Source organism: Squalius cephalus, assembly GCF_949319135.1.
Source record: "Squalius cephalus genome assembly, chromosome: 21".
In the NCBI taxonomy this organism is placed as follows: Eukaryota; Metazoa; Chordata; class Actinopteri; order Cypriniformes; family Leuciscidae; genus Squalius; species Squalius cephalus.
Window position 1 is genome coordinate 28,233,526 of NC_137142.1, and position 17,978 is coordinate 28,251,503.

Sequence of the window (17,978 nt, forward strand, 5' to 3'; positions counted from 1 at the left end):
AAGCTGTGAACATAATGATTACAATATTTGGAAATTTAGCATTGGTGCATGTTGATTAAGAGTTAGTGTCATCTCTACTCCTTGCAGTCTCTTCACTGGAGTGACCCAAGAGTGGTCAGACAGGAGGACAGGGAGTGACCAAAAAGAGGAAGTTCTTAGAGCACTGATGGAAACAAGTATTGTAGCCTACAACATCTGCTCAACCCTGTGTAGTTCTTATGAGAGAGTAAGACTCAAAGATAATCATCAGGATTGGATGTTCCAATGGATGTACTTAATAATCAATTCAAGATGTGTTTTGCAACATAAATAATCAAACAGCTAACAATCACCTCCAGCAGGGTTTGCATTCACAATTAAGATTTTATTGATTCAGAATCAGCCTTTTTTCTAGAAAATGTTACCATTTTATGGTTTACAAGATTTATCCACACAGTATATTTTATGCTTCTATTTTTGTCACAAGATTACATTCACCCATTCATGATAAACCGTTAAAAATGGCATGTTTTCCTGCTTTCAGGAAGTGCTGCATTGAGATCAGTTTAAGTCCGCTTCGTTTATGTGAAACGCTATACAGTCTATGGTGAAACGCCATTCACGCGCATCAGAAGCTGTTCTCAGATCAGAGGGACTCTAGCGTGGGTGTCGCGCGCCTCTGTCAGGTGACTAGAATCAGCTGATTCTCTGCAGACGGAACATGGCCGACCTCTCAAAACACTGAACTGGTGATGGGACGAATGACAGCGCTGAGCTGCCCTTGACTTCTCTCACTGCTGGATTTGTGAGATTTTGAGGTGAAGGAAAACACTACAGAAGATATTTTACCACAGTACATATATAAGGTAAATCAGTATGTCAAATGAAATCAGCAGAGATTCAGACTATAAGTTGCTAGCACAGCAGCTAGCCTAGTTGCATGACAGCAGGGAGAGCAATCACATATAAATGCATAAAGCAGCAAAATATCAGATAATTACGGATCTAAAGTGCATTCAGGTGTATGTACTTATATTTCTAACCGTTTAAGATTTGAGGAAGAACGAGATTATCGCTTCTGCATATGCTGATTTTTCATTGACACAGTTATAACGTTTTAACTTCTGAAAGTTTCCTCCTCAGGATTGTAATTTGAGAGATAAGTAACTATGGTTTTTACTTTACTGTATATCACTTGTTAGATAAATACAAAATCTCTAGCTTTAAATAAATAAGCATTTATCAGCCCCTTGTGAAAAAGAAGTACACTTTAGCTTATTTAAAAAAAGAATACTTATTATGGAAACAATATACTTGAAAAGAATACTTACTTAGGACACCTAATTGCATGCAATTTACAAATAAATAAAAATATGTTTTATTTTCAATTTACCTTGAGTGTTTTTTGGCCTGCTGAAGTAATGATTAGGCCTAAGTAGCTAAATCTTTATTTCTAGTTTCATAGTTATTTCTATTGTGTACTGCCGAATTTAATGACAAGCATTTATGGTAAACTAATATAATCTTTCATTTAACTTTTACTGAAACTTTTTTGTCATGTACTTTAAATATATTTAAAATTACATGTTTGAAATGTAGTACATTTAAAATTTATGTAACGTCAAATAACACTAAAATGAATTATAATCAAGTATTTTACACAAGCTTTAATATGTTAGTTAACCCAAAGAAGTGTATGTTAGTCATCAAAAATAATTGTACTTATTTAAAGCACAACAAAACCATTATTAAAATGAAAAACAAAACAAAACAACAACTTTAAAATAAAACATTTAATTTGACATAATTACAAAAAGTGGTAAGACACGGTCATGAAAGTGTACTCTCTTTAAGAGCACTTTCATTTATATATTATCTGAAAGTATGTTTTTTTTAAATAATATTCTTTTAAGATTTATAGTCCACCATCATTATGTGCACTTCTTATTCACAAGGGACAGTGATGAGTCCTATATAAGTCATAATGTCCATTGCATCAGATATGTATTCAAGTAAAACTTGTGATCTTCTACAGATTAAACCAGCATGTCTAATTTTATGGAGAATGGCCCCAGTAATCATAATGGGGAGGCTGAGCAGGTGTGGGAGAGACCCTGGACAGTGGAAGAGATGCAGAAATCCAGCACAAACTGGTCACTGGCTGCAGATTCAGGGGTATGAAGTGGAATGCATTCATATTTCATATTCATATTGTTTGTGCTTGCTTGTACAGATGGTTTAGAGTGAATGTTTGTTTGTATCTCTGCAGTTATTTCTTTTTCTGCAAGACTTCTCTCAAAGGATGCTGTCCAAGACACATGAGATTGAGAAGCAGTTGGATGGTCTTATCCGGGACACTAAAGCCACAGACAGCCGCCTACATACAGTGTTTAATGACTTCCTCATGCTGTCCAACACACAGTTCATTGAAAATGTATGTAAATTTTTTCATGATTTTGGCTAAATGAGAATTCACTTTGTATGTGGATGCAAAGCAAAGTAGTTCAAGTTTCACAAAGTGAAATATCACACTTGTCCTGAGAGAATATATGGGAGAGTTTGTCAGCTTATGATATTTATACATTTCCAACGTTCCTCCCTTGAGACTCAAAATGGCCCAACTGTGAATTCTTTATTCAGCATTTTTCTTAGCTCATGTCAGTGAGATTGTGAAATTTGATAAAGAACAATAAAAGTGTAAGCACACACAAACCCTGTTTTTTGATCTAATTATTATTTTTTATTTTTTACTCAGAGGGTTTATGATGAAGAGGTGGAAGACCCTGGACCAAAGCCAGAAATCATGGAGAGACAGCCTGAACAGGTACTGTTTGGGGACGTTTCTCTGGTTATTTCTGCTATGATTTCATATAATGTATTATTTTGAAAACTTCTCTGACAATGGTTTCAAGCATTCCTACCATTTCATACACATGTAAAGGAGAAGACAAGGGAACAGAAAGAAGCGGAACTTATTCCCAAAGTCCAAGAGGCCGTCAACTATGGCCTGAAAGTCCTGGAATCAGCTTTCGAACAGCTCGACATTAAAGCAGGAAACTCGGACTCTGAGGATGAGGAAGCTCTGGAAAAAGTAGAGCCCATTTTGGAAGCAAAGGTAAAGTGTTTCCTTAGAGCCCTTGAGCACTTACTGGATTATTATTACACATGTAATTAGTGGTGTTTGGGTTAGTGATGTTAATGTGCTAAAAAATCCCAAAGACTCACTTTGAAAGTTGGCATGAAACGGAAGTTGCAATAGTCTTTTTATAATACATTTTTTATAATTTTATTAAAGATTCCATGGGTACATGAATAAAAAAAAATAGTGATGTGCACTGATAATTAATTTATAATAAATAATGCAGTATTCCATACAAAAATGTAATGGTCACTTTTGATTTCATGGTGATTTTAAGGTTTTGAGCCTAAATGTATTTTATTGGTAGGACCTGTATGTGGACAGGCCTTTGCCATACTTGATTGGGTCCCAAGCCTTTATGGATCAGGAGGATGTTGGCCTGGGAGATCTATCCAGTGATGGTGACATTTCCCATTCATAATCTTTAGTAGTTTTATTGTTGTTGTTGCAGGTTGCTTTTAACTTCTTTTGTTTGCTGTGTTTTTTTTTTAGAAATGTCTGTCGGTAGTGACAGAGACAGCGTCATTGAGAGTGATATTGAAGAAGGTGATGAGGTGAGAGAGGATAATATATATAGTTCACATACATTTACATGAATTGCAACATTGGCATTTAATGAACATTGGCCGAGATACATTTTCTCTACATATTTTATTTATTGAATAAATGTTCTATTTTCAAAAACATTTTAACCAAATTTTTTGACAACATTACATAAATAAATACATATATTTATATGTAATCTTCAATTTGGATTCTATTCCAAAAGCTCTCAGATGAATATTCTGACCAGGATGAGGAAGTCCATGGCAACTTCAAGAAAGTAAGACTTATTTTATATAATAAAAACAAAAATTATTTTCTACTATTCTGATGGTTTATTTACAGGTAAGGGATTTACACTATATTAGGATGTAATGCATTAGGTAAAGGATATATGTGAAATATATTTATGCAGATGCTTTTACAGGAGTGGTAATTATGTTTTATAGATATGGAATGCCACATGTAAAACAACACAAGTTATAAATCAAAAACAACCCACTATTGTCAGATTTACTTAAGCTTTTAAAAAGAGGTTTAAACATCTAATAATTTAAGAAATACAAAAAACGATTTCAATTAAGTGTGAAAGGTAAATATAAATCTTAAATCTACCATCGACCAGGACATTTCTAAATAGCATATTCTCTAAAAAAGAAGTAAAGAAGTAAATGAGACAAAATTGGGCTTTTTTTTTCTTCTTCATAAAAAGATTTATTTTACATCCAGCCCACCATCTATAGAATGCTGTAATTCTATAATTCATCCCATAGAAACCATCCGTTGCTAGTTATGATGATGCTGATGAAGAGAATGAAGATGAAGATTCTGACATATTTGGAGGGTCTGATAAGGATGAAGATGAACTCAGAAAGGTTAGCTTTGTATTTTCTGAGCACCTCAGACATGCCAAGCAAATTAGTAAAAATGTGCAAACTAGAACTTCAATTTCCTGTGTCCCATGTCTTTCAGGACACTGGTCTACCATCGTTTGCTGATGAACTAGCAGCCAGAATCAAGGGAGAGACTCCACATAAGCCAGAAGCAGATCGCACATGTATGGTCACTTAGAACATATATATTTGACTGTTTTATTGTTTACCACATTTCCATCTTTCCATTCAGTTTGTTTTCTTTCTCAAGTTTATTTGTGTGCATGTACTTGTCTGTTCTCAAGCATTATCATCAGGCCCATCTATCACCCAGAAGAAGAGTAAAACAAAGAAAGAGCCAAAACCTCAGGGTATGAGTGACTTCATACCATGTTTATTCATTCTGCTGTACTTTGCACTCTGTAGACTACCGTTTAAAAGTCTGGGGTCGGTAGTATATTTCTTATGCTTACCAAAGCTGATTTATTTGATTAAAAATATAGTAATATTGGGAAATATTTTTTACAATTTAAAATAGTTTTTCCTTAATGATCTTAATGACCCCAAACTTTTGTACGGTAGTGTACAATATATACACTTATGAATCATCAAATTTTATTTGTATTGTTTTTTTCAAAACGACTATACTGCTACTAATTTTTTGTATGTTTCTGGCAATAATATACCATAGTTTCTTTGAAAAACGGTAGAATTCTGTTGGATATGTCTAGTAAAATAATGGCATATATTTTATGCATATGTAATTACAGTGGAAGATGATCAGGATGAGATGTTCAAACCACCAAAAATGGAAGATGAGGAATATTCTCCATTCGGTGGGAAGGGTGGTCTCTTCAGTGGAGGCAAAGGCCTGTTTGATGATGACGATGAGGTTGGTTAGAGGAATATTAATGTAGTCAACATACAAAATCATACAAATGCAACTAGAAGACATGGTTGCAATCTTTGAAAAAGTAATTTCATATGCTTTGTTCCTTAGGGAGATCTGTTTTCTGATGCACCCAAAAACGAGCCGGTGCAAAAGGAAAAGACAGTGATCCAGGCAACAGGTGAGACTTACTAATTGTCACTCCTTTAGACTCTTATGCTGTCTTTTATTCAAAGTCAAATGTTGGATAGTCCTACTTGATCTCTCAGACTTATGACCATATAGTATTTTTTTTGTTTGTCTGATGACATTTAAAGAAACAGAATAGCAGTACTAGCATTACGTTTTGAAGTTGGCATGAAATGAAAATTCATTCTGTTTTCTAAATGCATGTTATTGAGATCAATTCGTCCATGCATGTTTTATTTCTTAAAAAACAACAACAATTTTGACCTTGTAATTTTTAATTCAAATATCATAACTCACGACGCATGCCAGACCCTTTATTTATTTATTTATTTATTTATTTGTACTATTTTTGTATAATTATCCGTTGTTCTTGCCAACTGATTTCCTGCTTTCATTCCGCAATCTCTTTCTTCTCACAAAAAAATAAATTAAATAATAAAAAATGTAAATTAATTTCTATTTATTAATGTATTTTGTAAATAGTCATTTAACACGCATTGTGTAAGGATCTTGTTTTTCTATAATGACTGGCTGACTGTGTTATCTTTTTCTTACAACCTGTATTGTGTACCTTCTGAAACCCACTGTGTTGACAACTCATTTACCTAATAGTAATCTTATATTTTTCATTTTCTTTTACAGAGCCTCTTAAAACTAAGAAAATCCCTACTGGTGCTGTCTCCATCTTTCCTGGTAAGCAATAACTGCATTCAGTTTGCATACTCGCACATTGTTTTGCATAAAAGTTTGCTGTAGTTACTAATGAGTACGATATTTTCATACCCCTCTCACCCACAGAAAACAAACTGTTTGGCTCAACAAATGATTCAGAGTCACTAGAGAGCAAACACAGTCAGAGTTCAGTGAAGCCCAAAGTGCAGGCAGCTCCAAAACGTGCCTCAGTTGGGGGTGGGCTCTTCGATGATGATGATAATGGTGGTGATGACGATGATGATGACTTCTTTAGTGGAAAGACGCATAACAAATCCACCCCTGGTAACATCTCACATTTGCTCTTCAGTATGAAAAATGACTGTTGTTTTGGGGGATTTTTAAATGCGTATCTTTGTGATTAGGACTAGAGAAGAGAATGCCAAAGAAAACAGTAGACCTGTTTGGGGAAGCTGATGAGGAGGATGATGATGAAGATGGAGCTATATACACTGAGAAAGCCAGTGCAGCTCCTCCATTGCAGGAAAAAAGAGTCGAGGGGGAGGAGGAGACCCGTCCTCCAGAGAAAAAGGTCTGCTTGTCAATCATCATCATTTTATTATGGTTGTTGTTACTGCTTCTATGCTGATTGTGCTTGCTTGCAGCCTCCTGCTGGTGCCATTTCAATGTTTGGGCCCGGCACTAAAAATATACTGGAGGGTCTGAAGAAACGCCGGCCTTCCACCAGTGAAGAGTCCTCCAAATCTGAAGAGGTAGAAAACTCTTTCTCTCTTAGGGTGTGTTCACACTTGTAGTTTGGTTCTTTTTGGTCCGGATCAAAAAAGAAATTGATACATTGAGTCCTGGTTCGCTTTGCATTCACACTGTCATTTTTAACACCAGACCTAAAGATGTATATAAAAACATATATTTTGCGACGCAACTTATCGAACATCCAAAACAATGCGCTTATTGTATGCGTGTACTAGGGATGCTCCGATCTCCGGCCGATAGATTAGATTTATTTTCGATATAGATATATTTCTCAGGTCTGTGAGGTAGCTTATACGCTGAGTTTCGGTTCATTTATGAGACAAGCTCCAGTTCACGCGCCGGTGCCTCCATGTCCTGATTATATTGTCTGCTATATTGTCTGCTGCTTATTTATTAAATCCAGGCAATTGGTTGATGAAACATTGATTTAAATTAAGATACAATTTATACAAAACGAAATTTACTTTAAAGAATGGCTTTCTACAAATCAAAACTTAATTAAGTGGCCAAAATCATGTCTGACCCACTCCAAATGATGTATTGGGCATCTTATGATCCTATCTTACCCATCTCATGTGGTTCCCTTTTCATATAATCAACATAGATGAAATAAAAAAACTAACATTATATTATTTAAACATAAATATAAAAGTTTTTAAAGTTATATTTAAGCGTCACACACACCGCTCCGCTTTTCTCACATGTGTGTGGCCTATACATGCTTGTGTGCATGCATATGGGGGATGGGTGCGATTTTCGAATAATAATCGAATAATACCCAGTGATCTTCGAATATTATTTTTGCTTGAAATACCCATCCCTACTAATGAGTTTCATCAAACTACTCCAATTTGTTCTTTTAGGAGTTATATATTTTTTATTATTAATTTTGTCCTGCTCAGATTTGTATTGGACAGTGTTTAAATAAACCTTGTGGGCTGCATCAGACTGCTCCATTTTCTCCATTTTGTTTGTATTTATCTTTGTATTAAGCATCGGAATCACCATGACAAGAAATCGGTACTTGGTATCGGCTGCAAAAATCCTGCTCGGAGCATCCCTAGGGTGTACATATCTTGGTATTTTAAACAGCTGAAAACTCACAAAGAGCTCAGAAAATGTGTAAAGCGGTCAAAACAGCGGCAGGAAGTCCTCTTGTTGCACACAAACGAAGATCTGCTGCAAGGAGGCAGCGTTTCCAAACCTACCACGTGTGAACACTCCCTTACTCTCTCGTTGTATTATCTCGTTTTTTTTAACATTTAACAATTATATATATATATATATATATATTATTTTTTTTTCAGAGTGGACCTTCACCTGAAGCTGTCAAATCTTCACCTATTCTGGGAGCATCGGAGAAAGCACTTAGCAAGAGTCTGTTCTCAGACGAAGAAGACTCACAAGTACATCACTTTTCTATAGTCATCATACAGAGTCTATTTGCAGTTTTCTGATGTATTACAATTAGTGCTGGGTCATATTTAATATTAATATTAATATTGCAGTTATTTTGTATTACTTTATTGCTATATTATAGGATTTTAGTAAATCTAAAGGCCCTGATATAGTTTGAAATCAAAGAACGAACTGGTGTGACATAATTTCGAAAAAAAAGGGCCTGTTCCCATGTGTTTACTCTGATCGGATAGCCATCTGAGCGTGAGAAGACCAGGTTTAAATGCCCTCCGAAATGCTTTCGAGTCGGATTTAAATCTAACCGCTCAAACCACTTTACCACTGAAACTGAACAAGTGTAAAAGCATCTGTTTGTTGAAGCGACATATGAAAATTTTATTCCCAAAATAGTAAAGAAATAAACATGTAAGAGCATCTTATAGACTTCCGGCTCCATATGACAGCGCTATTGCAATTCGTTTCACCACAGATATGGACCACGTCAGATGAGTAGATGAGTATCTCTTCAGCAAGCCAAAACTGCCACAAATAAAACTGAAAGTTCACCATCGCATCCTGAAGCTCAACACACAATCATATTCATTAAAAGTAATGAGACTAAATTATCTTTCTCTCGTATTGCCATCTTTGATTTAGATATTTTGATGTTGATGTGAACTGATGTTAAACTTGCATATTATGCGGGAATTGAAGATTGGATTTATATTTGTTTTGCGGAGACCCATTTATGTGGCTAATTGTAAATGGAACAATTTTAACAAATCTGATAGCTTTCCGATCAGTAAAATGCATGAAGTGACTAGATGTAAACAGGCCCTAAAACAGCTTGCCAAAGGTGTCTGGCTGGTAAACACCTACTGACTACCATTGGTCCGTGGCGATTACATAATAGGTAGGTGTGGATCTGGGGCTCCGCCTTCTTTGAGATAAAACTCTTCTCCTGTTAATTTCTTCTGTTCAGTCCATTGTCAAACGCGAGTAAAACATGAACACACTAAAGAGCTACTTTATAATAGAAATTTAAGTTGTATTTAATTAATAGACCAACTGACACCTGTTTTTCATGTTTAGTCCTGAAACATTGCTTGCTTTAAAGCAATCTATTGTAAAGTGCTTTATAAATAAACGCGACTTGACTGGAGTGTCGAATTGTAGATCCGGTGTAAACAAATGCACATCGCTATGATCAGATGCTTTCTTAACTGCTGTTTTCTCACACGTAGACATTTTATTTTGTTATTGAGAGGAAGGTGCAGCACATATTTACATATTATTAATCTAAACGCCGTTCCCAAAAGCAAAAAAAAAACAAGTTTTAAACCAAGCAGCTTTCTGTTGGTCCAACGTGGTCGCCTGTCCAACTTGTACCCTATGCGAAATCTGTATAGGAAATTGTTTCACTCTCGTGTAAAATTTGATTGATTGAATGATTGGATTTTCGCCAAACACGGTAAATGTGATAAGTTCAAATCAGTGTTGATTTAAGTGAATCAGTGTTTAATAAAAAATTATTAATAAAATTGATGACGGATGTTTTAGGGTACTAATGTGAGATAAACCTTGAGAGTTATACCTTTTAAAAATATTTGTTTTCGTTTTATCACCCAACCTTAATTACAAACTGACTCCTGATACTTGTCACTGATGTATTTGCTGGTCTGTTTTTTTTATTTTTTTAGATATTCCCAAGTGAGACTACAAGTAAATCAAAGCCTACCACTCAGAACAAGCCCAGTAAAGCTCCGCTCTCATTATTTGATGATGAAGAAGAGGAGGTGATGCTAAGCAAGTTTAGTTTAAAGTGATAGATTGTGGGGAAATCTGTATATATTTTAAGTCTGTTTTGATCTTTTAGGACCTTTTTTCATCGACACCAAAGTCCAAGTCAGTTCAGGTCAAAAAAACATCTCTACCAACCAAGAAACCTCTATCCAGTTCACTCTTCAGCGATGATGAGGTATTTGTGAGTTTTAACACCAGTAAAACAATTACAAAAGAGTCAGTACAATTGTAAAATACAGGAAATGTTGAAAATGCCATCTTTTTTTTTTTTTTACTAACATTTTTATTTGTTCATTCTGTTTTATCTAGTCAGTTTTTCTTATGATGCATGCGGATATCACATGACATAGCACAATATTTGCTTTATTTTTTTTTAATTTGCAAGGCAAAATATTTGCAATATTTGTCTATGTCAGGATCATTGGATGAGCTCCAAGCCCAGCAAAGAAACCCCAGATGTGAAGCCCAGTGGAATGAAGTCAAGCGTTAGCGCCCCCTCCAGGCTACCCAGTGTCAAAGCTCCACAAAAAGATGGCCTATTTGGTGGTGATGATGATGATCTGTTTGCAGCCACTAATGAGTCGAGGTTTGTGGAGCAGTGAACATACTAAAGTAGTAAGAGAAACACTAAATCATTATGCTGTAATGTATTTTTTGTCCTCGCAGTATCAAGCCATCTCAGAGAATATCTCTCCTGTTCGAGGATGAAGATGATGATGAGGACAAAGAACCCCTTTTTGGCTTCAAAACACCTGCAAATAAAACTCCTTCTGAACCGAAGGTAAGTTGGCTTAAGTGTCCAAATACTTTTGGAGCTACCATTTGTGCTTTTTTTGGAAAGAAGTCTCTTATGCTCACCAAGGCTGCATTTATTCGATCAAAAAATCCTGTAAAAACAGTAATATTGTGAAATATTTTTACAGTTTAAAATAACTGTTTTATATTTAAATATATTTTAATATTTAATATTAATATATATGAAACCTTTAATATTATTATCAATATTAAAAACAGTTGTGCTGCTTAAATGGGATATATCTAGAATTCAGAAACCCTTGTTTTTAGCGACACTGGTGGCCGTTAAATGAACTGCAGTCTGCAGCCAGCAACTTGTTGCTCGTGCACACGTAACATACATGAGACTGAATGTGATTCAAGATTACACTGTTATGATGTTTGATTATGAAGTATATTTGAGACTATAGACTATAGATCTGGCTCTGTGACACTATAGTTTGAATAAATCTCCTTTCTTTGCATGACACATTGACATTACAGTACAGAATGGCTGAACATTGTATAAGCATTAATTTTGTGTGTCAGTGCCATTGAACGGAAGAGAGTTTTTCGGAAGTGCGTGTAAACTTCACATCCTTTTGATTTTCCCGGCGAAACTGGCCCGAATCCTTCACATAAAAATCAGTCTAAAGGCTTTCATAGACAACCATGGTCATCAGGGAAGATCTCGTTTTTTAAGTTTCATTACAAGCTTGTTCACACATTCGCAATAAAAAAAACAAATAATAAATGAAAATTCTTACATGTAGCCCCTTTAATATTTTTGTGGAAACCATGGTGCGTTTTTTTTGTCAGGATTTTGATTAATAGAAGTTTCAAAAGAACAGCATTTATTTGAAATAAAAATCTTTTATGACAATATAACTGTCTGTCACTCAGTTTAATGCATCCTTGCTGAATAAAAGGATTGATTTCCTTTCAAATAAAAGATTTTATTTGCCTTGTCATTAGTTAGTAGCTGAGAATTGCTCTGTGTTCCAGGCTTCTGGTGTTCCCTCTCTGTTTGAATCTACGGAGGAGGAAATTGTGCCCAATGTAGCTAAAGACAAGATAGCAGTGGAGAAGTCGTCTGTGGAGAAGAAGCCTGTGGAATCTATTCTGTCCTCTGACGACAGCACTGAGATTAAGAAGAAGCCGGTTGGAGCAGTAAGCCTTTTTGGTGGGATCGATGTATTAGGAGACAAGCAAGATGCAAGTAAAGTGAGTAAAATGTTTGCAAAATAATTCAGTTATTTTTTATGTAAATATATTATATACAAATAACAAAATAAAAATGAATAGAATAAAATAATAAATACTATATTTACACCTATTATACTCACAAAAAAGGTCACAGAACTGAAGATTTGTCTCTTCCACAGAAACAGACTAAGAATCAAGAGGATATTGCTGATGGTGACGAGCTGCTAAAGGAGGGTCCACCGCCCATGGAGAGTAAGGGGACCAAGGCCAAGAAAACAGCACTGAGTCTTTTCGATGATGACGATGATGATGATGATGAAGATATGAACACTGATGAAATAGTTCCTGCCCCTAAAACATACAAATCAACAGAAAAGAATGCACTAAAGGTTAGCTGTTTCAGATTCAGCACTATGAGGTGTGAATTTGAATGGAACTTTAAGTAGGTTATTTAACGTTATTTAATTGATTTCGCTTGTGATCTCAGGATCATGGGCCCCACATGAAGAGCACAGGTGTGTTCCAAGATGAGGAACTGCTTTTCAGTCACACGCAACAGAGAGACAACGACCCTGATGTAGATCTCTTTGCCACGTCTCCTAAACCAGCTGTAAGCTTTTAGACTTTCCATAGACTTTGCCACTTCATGGTGAGACGGTGGTTTCTTACTTAGGTATTTTCATTTTACAGGTGTCATCTCAGAGCTCTGTGAAACCAGTTGACCCCATACTGTTTGGGGATGAGGATGAGGATGACCTCTTCGCTTCAGCAAAGCCTAAAGCTCCACCGGTACTGTTTTTCCCTAACTTGTACATTAAACCCTCTGGTGCTCATAGTGTGCCAGTCAAAATTGTAAAAAAAATTTTTTTTTTAATTTTTATGTACTATATTTTAGTTTGATAATGCTTTTATTTAATATTTTCTATTTTTAGGGTATTTTATGGTACTAAATTATATTTATGCATTAGTTCGAATCCATTTATTACCTGTTAACCACTTTGAGCATAGACCTGAAACTTAATCTGTCATAAATCTTGAACGCTTTGGAGCACAAACTTAAGGTCTGTTGTTTTTTTAAGGAAGATGTCAGATTATTGCTGAACTTTAAAAAAAAAAGTTATAGAAGTTTAAGTTTATTATTGTTAGTGAAAAATGCACAAAAATACTATTTTACATTTTTACATGAAATATATACTGTATGTTCTAAAACATGTTTTACTTTAAAAATGTGAGAAAATCAAAGCCATAAATCTAAACAAGCAAAATATGAGGTTCAGAAATATTTTTTTGGGGCGCAGCATAACAAACTTTTTACTAGATGAAATTTGTTTCCCATTTATTTCCAATGCGGCCGTTTTTTATAAGTGTGACTATATTTTTCAGGACCATTTAAGCTTTTTGAATCATGTCCATGATTTTTTTTGTTTTGTTTTTGTTTCGTACCATTCCGATGAAGGAAAGAAAAAAACCCATAATATTTTTCAGTCATAAATGACAGTAAAGCACGAGAGGGTTAATATATATTTTTTTTTTTCATGTAAATGGTAATACTTCATAAATGCTTGTACAATATTATCCACATACAGAAAGTACCAGAGAAGCCCAGCAAGCCTAAAACGACTGAAATGGACAAATCAACACTGACATCAAGCAAGGTATGCAAAGAAATAAATCTGCTTTTATGTTTTTTAATTCATCTTTATTCAGCAACAGAACATTTATGCGAACACCATTCTGTTTATATGTAGCGATTAGAAATGTAATATATATATTAAATATATTTTTTTCATTTTGATGCATTTACATTTTTATTAATTTATATATTACTATATTTAGAATTAATTACGTCTTGAGTAATAGAATACTTTTTATTTTATTTTATACATTTACCACATATAAAACATATTTTGGAAGACCTCCAGAACCTATAAAAGTGTTTTTTGTTTTTTATTGGTTGACATAAATGTAATTGATATTATTTAATTGCACAGGACCCTACAAGCCCTCTAAAATCTAAAAAAGCTTCCTCACGGATTGGAGAACTTCAAGTAACGTTTTTGAAAAATAAAATCTCTATACTTTTTATGCTCCATTTCTCTCATTGTTAAAACAGTGTTTTTTGTATTTCTATATTCTGTGTTTTTTACTTGACATCCTGGCATGATCTTTCTTAGAAGTCTAAGAAAAGCAAAAATCTTGCTTTTCATTGGGCTGTTTCACGACTCATCTATGCCTTTATCTGTTTAAAATCTATATTTCTGCACACCATATATTTTTGCCTGTTAACATTTTCACTTATTCTGGTATACCAGAACATTTGTAGCTTTGCCATAACATTGTTTCGCTCTATGCCAATGCTGTACATCATTACTGCACCAATAGGAAAACTAGATGCAGCACTCTGTCAATGTGCTCTTTACAGTATTTGCAAGGCAGCAGTATATTGATACTTTCCTTGTTACCAACATTGATGACATAGTCCTAATATTTGCGTTCTGAATTGTATTTCTTTCTTGCAACAATTTAAAGCCATGTTGACTTATTTACACAGACCTAAAATGTGGATTTTTTAACACTATTCTGTTGCTGCCTTGCAAGCACTTCTATGTGCTTCAGGAAATGCAAATCTAGTGTACTTCTAAAATAGTACAGACCAGTTCCTCACTGATCTTGGCATGTGAGCGAAGGGCACTGTGTGTATTCACTAGGTTTGTCACAGATTAAAAAAACATGCCTTGTTTCTTTCAGGCTAGCTTAGCTGTCAACCCTGCCAGCCTTCTGCCAGGCGCGGTGCCACGGATTCCAGGAGCTGTCAGCGTAATCCCTGGCCTGGCACCAGCTTCCCTCCCTGCAGCTGCCAGGCCGCTGCCAGCTACCGATACTATCCCTGATCATCAGACCTCCAGTGAGGGAGGTGTGAGCTTTGACTCGCCTGCTCAGGTCAGCACGCTACAGAATGCTAACAAGGTGGGTCAGACTGCAGGATGTATGTTTTACACTTTGATAGGTGGCATGAAAAATGGGTTGTGTGTGTGGTACGATACCATGTAATACCTTGGTATCGATACTAAATTGATACAAGAGGGGACAAATAATGATATATCTCTAGTTTTCACAAGCCACATTCCCACTGTTTTTGCCAATTTAATATGACTAAAAATAATAAAAATTATTATGGTTTTGTTGTGATTGTTTTTAAAAATATTAAACTAAATAATAAATATATTATAATAACAATATTGCACTGTCAAATATTTTTTTTTTATTTTGTATCATTTATTTATTCCTTTATTTATATTTAAATTATTTTACTGTAAAATTACAATGCTAATATTTATGTTAATTTTTCAAACAGTAACCCATTGAGCTTTGAATTTTGGTGGGTTGCTGGCAAATAGAAATATGCGCTGCCGGTTTCAGAGTGAAGCTCGGTACTGTGTGTTCATTTACACTCATGTAGCTCATGATATCAGGTGTGTAAATTCTGCAGTGATGAAATTATGAAATTAATTAGCCTGCGCAATTTGACATTTGTTCTAATCCATATCGCGATATCGATTTTATTTCAATTTTGTGCAGCCCTAGTTGTGTGCCATTGTGATGTAAACTGCTGTTTTTGGTAGTGTCCATTCAGTGGCTTTTTTTCTAATGCAGGGTCGTGCTAAAGGCGCAGTGCGACGGCGGCCGCAGACAAGGGCAGCAAGACATCTTTCAGCACAGTACTCTGAGGAAGCTGTTGGAGAGAGCACCTCTTCACAAGCTAATGAACCAATTATGGCTGCTTCACTCCCTACCTTTAACCCCGTTTCAGTGCGACCCACAGCGCTCACTTTACCCGTCAGCACCCCCGCTGCAGCCAAGAGCCCAGATGAAGCAGTCAGGCCAAAGAGATTTCTCGATTCTGCAGACGATCTGTTTAAATCGGATGATCTCTTTGCCACAAAGCCTGTTCCCTCCTCCAAACACAAAGAAAAGACCCCTGAGGAGGGCCAAAAGAAAGCTCCTAAGACGGAGGCCGTCATAACCTCAAAGAAAGATCAGGCCTCGTCTATTTTTGACAGCCACGAGGATGATCTTTTTGCCACAGTGAAACCGAAGCCTGTCCAGAAAACCAAACAGATGTCCTTCCTAGATGATGATGATGATATTTTTGGAGCAGGAAAGGGTAAAATTACAGATAGTAAAAACTCCAAAACAGAGGCCAGTCCTGCAAAACCAGACATTTTCCAGGTAAATATCACACAGTCTTTCATTTAGTTTGGTATTATAAATCAATTGTGGTAGTTGGGAGTGGTATGACTGATTTATGCTTCTCTATTGACCTTAAATGTTTACAGGATGAAGTGAAAGAACCCCTCAAGGGCCAGAAGAAGCCTAAGGAAGTGTCTTTGGATGCAAGTTTGTTTGATGACAATGTTGATATTTTTGCTGACTTGACTGGCGCCACAAAGCCAAAGGAGAAGAAAGCAAAGAAGAAAGTGGAGGCAAAATCTATATTCGATGATGACATGGGTTAGTTATCTCTGCAAAACACACTTCACTATGATTCTTACCAGGGGCCTCATGTATGAAACTTTGCATAGATTTTATCCTAAAAGTTTTCAGATTTGTAAAACCGTACATCCCAGAACCTGAGAAAAATTACCCAGTCAGCGAGCATTTCTCCTCCCCAAAATATTAACATATGGAGCTTACAATGCATAACCTCATATGCATATCATTTCCAAATGCATATTCCCATCCATTTGATAGTACTGTGTTTGATGAAAAATAAAGTTAAAATATTAATATTTTGAAATATTATTACTTCTTTCACACACTTTTGACTGCCAGCGAATCATGATTTCATATATCAGACCCAATGTCATTTTAATTTGATAAACATTGGTTTTGAAGGTAAATATGGTCAACTTTAAATAATAAAGACACTCTTAAAAATGCTTACTGGTATCTGCTTCCTGCTCTCATCTCACAGATGATATCTTCTCGACTGGGACTACGAAGCCAACGGTAAAGCCGTCCTCCAAGTCTAAGAAGAGCCAGCCCGCCCAGGATCCCGTCGCAACTGTGGAAACGGGCCACAATATTTTTGACGATCCCCTGAATGCGTTTGGGGGAAACTGAGCCTCCTTCATAACCGCTGTTTGTTTAACTCTGTAGCGAAGTTCATGGCCTAAATGAAGGTAGATGTAATCTAACACTGTTGTTAATAATGTAAACTCTAATAGGTAACTTTTACAACAAAAAAAATATATACAGGAAAAAAAAGAAGATTGTAAGTGTTTTTACCTCTAATGCCATCTGTGAAGTCATCTGATTGGTAAATGATGTAGCAGTCATCAAGTGGCATTGACATCTACAACGGTTAATGTGTCTTTTATTAGCACTTTAAACATGAGAATTGTCTGGTGAGGTGTAAAAGACATTCCTCTTATATTGTCAATTGTATGGTTAAATTTTCAAATGTGGTGCCATAACTCCAAGCCTATGCGCCAACATAAGTGCTTTTGTTGTTGATGGTTTTTATAACTTGAGCTAAAGTTTTCTTGTGTTGCATGTGAAATGATTTTTGGAAACTAAAGAAAATATATTTTATGAAACGTACTCTTGAGTGTGAGTGCTGGAATTCAAACACATTTGTAGAGGACCAAACATTTTTCTTAATTTAAAATCTTTAAAGATTCCAATGTTATACGTTGGAACCAGATACAGTCACAAATTGTGTTGTTTGACGCTGCCAGGGTGACCGGGGTAACATCCG

General features: G+C 35.5%; 1 protein-coding gene across 6 annotated transcripts; it reads left to right on the top strand.

Moving 5' to 3' along the window:
* The first annotated feature begins 667 nt into the window (after nt 1-667).
* On the top strand, nt 668-17,821 carry washc2c (WASH complex subunit 2C). Of its 6 annotated transcripts, none has more exons than XM_079854792.1 (32): nt 668-797; nt 2,015-2,154; nt 2,249-2,413; nt 2,735-2,803; nt 2,921-3,094; nt 3,426-3,519; nt 3,611-3,672; nt 3,888-3,941; nt 4,435-4,536; nt 4,634-4,718; nt 4,839-4,904; nt 5,304-5,425; nt 5,534-5,603; nt 6,254-6,304; nt 6,410-6,607; nt 6,688-6,854; nt 6,928-7,035; nt 8,344-8,442; nt 10,135-10,230; nt 10,311-10,412; nt 10,654-10,823; nt 10,904-11,018; nt 12,017-12,235; nt 12,397-12,606; nt 12,705-12,827; nt 12,908-13,006; nt 13,804-13,872; nt 14,209-14,265; nt 14,966-15,184; nt 15,872-16,447; nt 16,555-16,729; nt 17,193-17,821. In XM_079854792.1, exons 2-32 carry the CDS (start codon nt 2,026-2,028, stop codon nt 17,339-17,341), a joined length of 4,194 nt encoding a protein of 1,397 aa, XP_079710918.1. In that variant the 5' UTR covers nt 668-797; nt 2,015-2,025; the 3' UTR covers nt 17,342-17,821. The 6 variants fall into 6 exon arrangements, with proteins under 6 accessions (XP_079710918.1, XP_079710920.1, XP_079710917.1 ...); XM_079854791.1 differs by having other exon boundaries at nt 682-845; XM_079854794.1 differs by lacking the exon at nt 14,209-14,265.
* Nucleotides 17,822-17,978: the final 157 nt, after the last annotated feature.

What these genes read in the sequence shown, in the direction of transcription:
- washc2c (XM_079854792.1), top strand. Translation starts at nt 2,026, where the DNA reads ATGTCTAATTTTATGGAGAATGGCCCCAGTAATCATAATGGGGAGGCT. An exon ending in TGGAGAGACAGCCTGAACAG is followed by an intron (nt 2,804 to 2,920) that starts GTACTGTTTGGG and finishes ACACATGTAAAG; the next exon opens with GAGAAGACAAGGGAACAGAA. An exon ending in CACGGATTGGAGAACTTCAA is followed by an intron (nt 14,266 to 14,965) that starts GTAACGTTTTTG and finishes TGTTTCTTTCAG; the next exon opens with GCTAGCTTAGCTGTCAACCC.